The sequence below is a fragment of the Bubalus bubalis genome, chromosome 5 (assembly GCF_019923935.1).
Source record: "Bubalus bubalis isolate 160015118507 breed Murrah chromosome 5, NDDB_SH_1, whole genome shotgun sequence".
Lineage (NCBI taxonomy): Eukaryota > Metazoa > Chordata > Mammalia > Artiodactyla > Bovidae > Bubalus > Bubalus bubalis.
In genome coordinates this window covers 9060303-9068941 of record NC_059161.1, presented here as the reverse complement: position 1 = coordinate 9068941, position 8639 = coordinate 9060303, and the positions used below count along the sequence as shown (strand labels likewise).

Genomic DNA, 8639 nt, shown 5'->3' with positions numbered 1-8639 from the left:
CGCCCCACGTGGACCCGGCTGGGAGGATCAAAGTCTGTTTGCTGCCTGGGCCCCGGCAGGTGTGAGGGGGGCTGCTAGGACCCGCAGCGCCCGGGCAAGAGGCCCGCCACGCCGAGGGGACCCCGCCTGCCTCGCCCTGCCCCTCCCCCTCCTGCTGCACGCGGCCCGCGCCCCCTACCCTCCCCCACGACGCCCGTCGCTGCACCCGGCCGCGGCCCCCGGCCCACGCCCGGCTCCTGAAGGGAAAGGCCCCGCCCCCATCTGTTGAAGCCGCGACACCGCCTCCTCCCCGCCCCTCTGAGCCTCTGCCCAATAGCGAGCGCGGGTGGGCGGGACGCGGCGGCTGTCGTGAGGGGGCCCTGGCCAATGGGAAGACGTGCCGGGCCTGGTGGGCGGGGCGGCGAGGCCTTGTCACGCTCGGGTCCGTGTGAAAACGGGGGTTCCGAGTGCAAAGCAAAGTTTTTTTGTAAACCGTCTGCAAAGGCGGGGGGGGGGGGCGGCGGGTGGCGAAGAAGGCGCCCGACACCGGGCCGAGTGCAGCAGCCGTGGCCGCCGCCTCTTTAGCTCTTCAGGCGTCGCCTCCTCGGTCCGGGCCACACCGGAGGAAGACCGCCGGAGGGGAAGACCTGCGCGGAGAACCCGCAGATGCTTGGAGCCTCCTCAGCGCTGAGCTGCCGGTCTCCCGCCCCCGCCGCCCGCCTGCTCGCTCCTGCTCCGGCTCTCTGTCGGCGGGCTTCGGGAGCCCCAGCTCCCTGCCGCCTCCGCCGCCGCCCCGCTGTGGGTGTGTGGGGGCTGCTGGGGCTGAGCCGGGCCTCGGCGCCGGCTCCGAGGACGGACGCCTGAGGAGGACCTGCGCGCCGCCGGCCGGCCGGGGACCCCCGCAGGCGCGTGGGCTCGGCGGCTAGACCCCGGGCTCGCCCGCCCCTGTCCGGTCACCGAGGCCCCGCGGCAGACTCCCGAGCCCCGCGCCGCTCGCCCTCCCTCCCTCCGTCGCCGGCTCCTCGGCGCCTCGCCGCCTCCTCAGGAGTGTCCGGGCCGCGCTAGGGCGGGCTCCTCAGCCGCAGCCATGGGGTGCTGGGGTCGAAACCGGGGCCGGCTGCTCTGCATGCTGTTACTGACCTTCATGTTCATGGTCTTGGAGGTGGTGGTGAGCCGGGTGACCACGTCCCTGGCGATGCTTTCCGACTCCTTCCACATGCTGTCGGACGTGCTGGCGCTGGTGGTGGCGCTGGTGGCCGAGCGCTTCGCCCGGCGGACCCACGCCACCCAGAAGAACACCTTCGGCTGGATCCGGGCCGAGGTGATGGGGGCTCTGGTGAACGCCATCTTCCTGACCGGCCTCTGCTTCGCCATCCTGCTGGAGGCCATCGAGCGCTTCATCGAGCCGCACGAGATGCAGCAGCCACTGGTGGTCTTCGGGGTCGGCGTGGCGGGGCTGGTGGTCAACGTGCTGGGGCTCTGTCTCTTTCACCACCACAGCGGCTTCGGCGACGACTCTAGCCACAGCCACTCGCACGGGGGGCACAGCCACGGCCTCCCCAAGGGGGCCCGCAGCAAGAGCAGCCGCGCCGGGGGTAGCGACAACGCCGTGACCCCGGGCGAGCAGGGTCCCGACCTGGAGGAGACCAACATCCTGGTGGCCAACAGCAGCAACTCCAACGGGCTGAAATTGGACCAGACAGGTGAGGAGAGAAAAGCCGCCGCCGCAGGTGGTTGGCCCTGGGGAGCCCAGACCCCGGGATGGCCCCGGGCGGGGTGGCCCGCACGCCCCCTGGCGCCCGAGCCGACCGCGCCGCGCCGCCTTGGGGCCGCTCCTTCCCCGGCCGGCTCCCGCACCCGCACGTGCGGGGAAGCCGCCGCAACAGACGACCCCCGCTCCGCGCTGTCAGCGGGTGTCAGGAGCCGGGGAAGTGCGTCCTCCGCCCCCCGTATGGGGGTGTAGATGGCACCGTGGTGGTGAGAGCGGGCAAAAGGTCAGGAGGTGACCCTCAGCCCGCTGCGGTCCACAACTGCACTTTGCAGTCTTTTACGGGCTGTCGTTCCAAGAGACTGTCTGATTTTGGCGTTTGCAGGATCAGCAATGCTTCCTAATTAAATTTCTTCGCCCTCTTGGAAAACCGGAGAGAATCTCCAGTTGGTCCTTAGTTGTTGGATGTTTGGAAGCTTGCTCTGCCCAAGTAGTACTTTTGCCCTTCAAACAAGTCTCTTAATGTATTCAGAGCGGTCTTAGTGATTGACTTGCCTGAACTCAAAATCTTGGTTAAAGGTTTCTGTTATGAACAGCAATGCATGTGTCGGTTAATTTTCTAAAGTCTAAACCCAATCCTGAAAATCCTAGACTTAGAACCTGTCCACTGGGCATGTTTTTTGTTTTTTTGGGGGGGGCATGTTTTAACATTTCACTTAGGATTTGTCGTTTTTGTACTAAGGTAAAAGTGATGATAATTTATTCATCTTATATTTTTAATGTGTAGTTTTCATTCTAAACATTAAGTGCTCTTGGAAGGAAATTGGGGAAATAGGTGTTGAAAGAGATGGGAAAAGGAATCATCCTAATGCCCTACTAACCAATCTCAGTGATATTTTTAGTAGGTTGGTGTATTTCCTCCCACTGTTTTCCATTTATATGGAAATATCAATTTCTGTTTACCTAGTTGTGTGAAACCACACATGCATGGCATACATAGACAATTTTCCTCTTTCTAGGATTCAGGATATCATGTTAATGAAATTGACGTTGTACATTGAAAATGTTTAATAAACAATTGAATTTCCTCTCACTTCTACTCTGCAAGGAGTTATTCCAAAGAATATTAAGCTGTTCTGCTGTGTATAATTCCTTTAAAGGAGCTAGTAGGGTAGATAGTGATCATTTAGTTCCAACTTTTCCTGAAGTCTCCGTGTGATTGTCGATAGGCGTATATGGTTGATTTGTCAGTTTCTAAACCCCTTCCATCAAGGGACTCTTATCATTTATAAGTGACAAAAGTCTAAAAGTTAACCTTAACACTTGAATGATGAAAAGTGACTAGAGCTCTGTGTCAGGTCAGCCATGTGTATTAAGAGTTATCCATAGTTGTGTATGATTTGGGGTGATGGCATTCAGTTTTGTTGTTTTTGATATATGCCAAGTATAGAATGTTCCCAGGACCCCACAGAAAAGGTGAACTTCATTTGGAAGTAGGAAGGTAGGAGGTTGGAGTATGATAAAGTAGTATCATCTTAATGACTTAATTTAGCCCTGACTATATGTCCTGGCCTGTTCCCAGTATGTCAACTTATATTAAATTGCTCTGAGCACATTTCTTTGTATGTTTTATGAAAAATTTTCACCTCCATCTCTTAAATGGAATTAGGCAAGAATGTTTATATAAACACTTTAGATGTGTTTGATACAGAATTTTTATTTCTTTGTAGATCCAGAAAAGTCCAGAAATGATGCAATGGAAGTACAAGTGAATGGGAATCTTATCAGAGAACCTGAAGAGGTGGAATTGGAAGAGGATGAAGATAAGACTGGACAACTTAACATGCGTGGAGTTTTTCTGCATGTCTTTGGAGATGCTTTGGGTTCAGTGATTGTGGTAGTAAATGCCTTAGTCTTTTACTTTAATTGGAAAGGTTGTCCTGAAGGGGAGATTTGTGTGAACCCATGTATACCTGACCCCTGCAAAGCATTTGTAGAATTAGTTAATAGTACTCAGGCAACAGTTCAAGAGGCTGGTCCTTGCTGGGTACTGTATTTAGATCCAACTCTTTGTGTTGTAATGGTTTGTATACTTCTTTACACAACTTATCCATTGCTTAAGGAGTCTGCTCTTATTCTTCTCCAAACTGTTCCTAAACAAATTGATATCAAAAATTTGATAAAAGAACTTCGAAATGTTGAAGGAGTTGAGGAAGTTCATGAATTACATGTTTGGCAACTTGCTGGAAGCAGAATCATTGCCACTGCTCACATAAAATGTGAAGACCCGGCATCATACATGCAGGTGGCTAAGATCATTAAAGACGTTTTCCATAATCACGGAATTCACGCTACCACCATTCAGCCTGAATTTGCTAGTGTAGGCTCTAAGTCAAGTGTAGTCCCGTGTGAACTTGCCTGCAGAACTCAGTGTGCTTTGAAGCAATGTTGTGGGACACGGCCACAAGCCCAGTCTGGAAAGGATGCAGAAAAGGCCCCATCAGTTAGCATTTCCTGTTTAGAACTTAGTGACAATCTAGAGAAGCAGCCCAAGAGGACTAAAGTTGAAAACATCCCTGCTGTTGTGATAGAGATTAAAAAAATGCCAAACAAACAACCTGAATCATCTTTGTGAGTCTTGAAAAAGATGTGATGTTTGACTTTTGCTTTAAACTGCAAGAGGAAAAAAGACTCTATTGAAATTCTATGTTTGCCAAGTAGTGTAATTGAAGTCCTTGTCTGGTCACACAGTTTAATTCTATTTTTGTAAGAACATAATGGGACTGCTTAACAGAGTTCTATATTACAACTTTGTGACTGTTAGTGCAGAGCACAGCTATGCTGTAACAGTTTTGGAAAGCCAGTTTTAACACTATGTTACATTTTTGTTTAAGTATAAACCTTATATAACATAATGCTATTTGATTTCCAGTTTTTCAATGGTAAAAAACTAATTAGGGGGATAAATAAATTTAAATTGTTACTGGAATTTCTCTGCTTTTCTTTTCCCCCAGTGTTATATTTTGTTTGTTAGAATTATAATTGCTAGAACTCTAAAAATCAACAGGTCTGTTTCCTTTGACGTTTTATGTAATATTTACTTGCCCTTTGAGATCATTACATAGCATAATGGCAGCATATTTTAAGAATGACTCATGAATATTATTAGGAAAAGTTCTTTTTTTTTTCTTCACAGGGGGTTTTATGATACTGAAGATCAGTTACTACTCTGTATCCTATATTGCTGAGTATTATTCTAATAAATAGATAATTAAATTGAACTAGTATACCTATAATAGGGCAAATGGACAGTAAGAGCAGGGAAGGAAGTTTTACCAAATTTAAGTATTTAGATTCTTGTAAGTTAATAATCAGACTACATATCTAAATTATTCTGAGAATTTTAACTTTTTTTTTTTTTTAAAACAAAGGTAGTCTAAAAGATGAATATGTTCACCAGCATTACTTCCTTTGAAAGATTGGCATTAGAAACAGAGTTGAAAGTTTACTCATAAAATATACAATAAATATTTTTAAGACTGTTTAATTTAATAATTACATGTTAAATGAAAGCTTATTAATCTAATCTTTTAAATTGTGAGTTTTAAGAATAACTTCAGAGTCATTGCACAGTGACCAATTATGAATGGATTCAAACAGCTTTTTGAGCCCAACCAGCAATGCTTGTGCTTTGCCAAGAGCCGTTGACTTGAGAGAAAAATCTGAAGGTTAATGCAGTTTGGATATTAAACTGTCAAAAAGCAAAATTAGTTAAGACAAAATTAATAATTGAGATTCTATAAGTCATTCTGTCTTGACATTGCTCAGACCTTCCAATAGTGGCTTATTTTGCAAGATGTCGTAGTATCTATACAGGAAACTGTTATTGGCTATTTCATTGTTTGTATGGATTTCAAATCCATACACAAATATTATTTAAGGGTATTTAAGTTATATTTTTCTGATAGAGGGATTATGCTTTGTGAAGAAACTAGATTTTTGTCCTCAAAAGGATGAATATTAATATCAGTTATCATGTATAGCTCTATTTTTCTAGAAACGAGGTATCCTGACTACTTTAGTACCTTTTATAGCTGACTACTTTGGGGATGGCTACCTTTTGGGATTTGAAATAATTCATTGTTTAGTGGGTCTTAAGATGAAAACGTTGGCATTTGACAGTTAACTTTTTAAAGGGATGATCTTTTATGGTAGACGATGTGATTTTTTCCTAGTATAAGCCTGTTGCTGGCAATGGGCCTGTTTAAGAACACCCGATTTTTCCATTGAGAATGAGGTAATTTTAGGAACACAGTTTGTAAGTTCATATTTACTATAATGGGCCAAAACCATAACCTGCCAATTTGCAATACATCTTTATCATTTAATACTCTTCTGATATTGTATATTTCAATTCCTAAACTGGTAGTTACTTGGAATTTTGCAAACATTTTTTTAAAACATGAAATTGGAATTTCATATGAGTGAACAAGAGAAAGCTTCAAATTATATCATGTACATTCCTGATTTACCATTTTTTGAAGATCTCAAAACAATTTATGTTATAGAAATATTTCAGTAGTGATATAAAAGGATAACTGGTAATATATATTACATTCAATGAGGTTTTCTTTACAATGCTCTATTGGGTCTATTAAAGGTTGCATAAGGCATAAGACATCAACTGAAAGAATTTTTTTTTAAATGGTGTATAAGCATGGGACAAGGGCTACTTTTTTTTTTCAAAATGCTTTGCAAGTAACAGCCTTTAGATTTTAGTTATTTCACTTCATAATTTTAAGTAGCTCATAAGTAACAAAGTGGTACCATAGGATTCTCTTTTTCAAAGGATTTCTGTCATAATAGCAAAATCAGTGGGCACTGACCCACCTTTTCAGTTTTAGCAGAGAATTATTTATTTCTTTACAATGCACTTTCTAACCCATTTTTAGCTATATTAGCATTATCTTTTAAAAATGCTTTTATATTTAAATATTGTGGGATTTAAGTGTCTTTTCCAAAATAGTTTATTCTTTCCTGGAAGAAAATGAGGGAAATTCCATTAATTATTAGGAGACTTAAACCCAATATTTAAATGCTGTTTTATAACACTGCATCAGTTTTAGGAGGTGCATCTCTCCTGCTGGCTCTTTTATATTTGAGCAAGATCAGTGTATTTAGAATATGTGTTTAGAAATGTGTCTATCGTCTCAATTTAGTAAGATGGAGGTGCTGCATGTGCCTGAATTAAAACCAACCCAGACATTTTTTCCAACCTAAATTCCGCCTTAGTGATGAGAGAGATTTAATTCTCCATTGTCATCTTTTAGTTATATGATTGTTTAATAAATTTTTTTTTTCCAGAGAGCATCTGACCTGTATAAAGTATGAACTAAAACCTAAAGGAAAAGTAAAAAACTCAGAAACTTTGCTGTGTGTATTTTAACATTTTAGAAAGTAGTATGTTTGGGTAACTAAGGTATGTAATTTGACCAGGAAGAATTTGCATCAAGAGCACCTTGGAAAATCACAAGTAGATGACTATTAATGTTTGTATCTTGTTAACATCCTCAGTTAATTTTGAATTTTTGAAAGTTTTGAAGGAAAAGGCCTATGGAACCTAATGTGAAGTATTTAGTAGGCTAACTGGTATTGAGTTGTAGATTTTTACTGTTTATAAACAAATATCATTTGATGAAATGTCATTTACCTGCTGTCTTAGGATGTTCACACATACACAAATATGGAGAAGAATCCTACAATATAGAACTATTTATTTTAATAGAGTTTCAGTTAAGTCATAAAACAGTGTTAAAACTTGGGAAGGTGGAGGGTTTGTTGTTTTTAAATTGAAACTGTCATACAGTGTTTGACCATCTGAAATGGGAATTATAATAGCACTATTTTGATGTAACTCTACCGCTATTATGTGGCAATGCTATTTAGTTTTACTAACAAGTTCTGAAATACTTAGCAGTCATTTTCACTGGCACAGGAGCCTTTTGTATGTCATTCAATTAAGACTTTTAAACCAAAAACTTTATGGTTCAGTGTCTTTGGCAAAAAGATACTGAAGGGAATGTAACATACGATTAATATGTGGTTATATATAAAAAGACACAAGTTGCCATGTTATGGTTCTGCCTTGAAACAGCACAATGAAGCGTATCAGTGTATCTGTGATTCTTTATGAAACCTCTGTGTTGTGTTGTTTTGTGTCTGCCACGGGGTGTCCTCTGGGCCAGGTGTGGCACAGTTAAATGCAATTATCATCTCATGAAATGCAGATGCAGATAAAACGTCTTTAGTGCTGCAACATTTTACCTAACTTTTTGTATGTTTCTGACTGTGCGTTGTTTTCCAAAGCTGTTCCTACCTCACCATGAGGCTTTATGGATTGTTATGTATTATAAATGTTCTTTATGAGACAGACTACTGTGTTTCTTCTCATTTATTAAGAGTTAAGTAGAAAAATAAACTAATTTTAATATCTACTTCATTGTTTTGTGCATATGGCCTCACTCAGCAGTTGTGGCACACAGGCTTACTCGCTCTGGAGAATGGGGGATCTTCCCAGACCAGGGATTGAACCAGTATCATATTATCCACGATTTCAGGCAACCACTGGGGGACTTGCAATGTATCCTTCATGGATAAGAGGAGACTAAAAGTGTGTGTGTGTGAGAGTCACTCAGTCATGTCCGACTCTTTGCGGCCCTGTGGACTGCAGCCCGCCAGGCTCCTCTGTCCCTGGAATTCTCCAGGCAAGAATACTGGAGTGGGTTAGCGTTTTCTCCAGGGGATCTTCCTGACCCAAGATCGAACCTGGGTCTCCCACCTTGCAGGCAGATTCTTTACCGTCTGAGCCCCCAGGGAAGCCCAAGAGGAGACTACTGGACTATGTTTTCTGGTAATTCTTTTCCAAACAATTAATTGTAAGATCCAGTGTTGA

The 8639-nt window shown here is 43.7% G+C and overlaps 1 protein-coding gene across 1 annotated transcript; it reads left to right on the top strand.

Moving 5' to 3' along the window:
- The first annotated feature begins 485 nt into the window (after positions 1 to 485).
- Positions 486 to 8179, top strand: SLC30A1 (solute carrier family 30 member 1). Its single transcript, XM_006069668.4, has 2 exons — positions 486 to 1682; positions 3418 to 8179. Exons 1-2 carry the CDS (start codon positions 1067 to 1069, stop codon positions 4320 to 4322), a joined length of 1521 nt encoding a protein of 506 aa, XP_006069730.2. The 5' UTR covers positions 486 to 1066; the 3' UTR covers positions 4323 to 8179.
- Positions 8180 to 8639: the final 460 nt, after the last annotated feature.

Coding starts and splice junctions, on each gene's coding strand:
- SLC30A1 (XM_006069668.4), top strand. CDS start 1,067: ATGGGGTGCTGGGGTCGAAACCGGGGCCGGCTGCTCTGCATGCTGTTA. Junction 1,683..3,417: donor GCTGAAATTGGACCAGACAG/GTGAGGAGAGAA, acceptor ATTTCTTTGTAG/ATCCAGAAAAGTCCAGAAAT.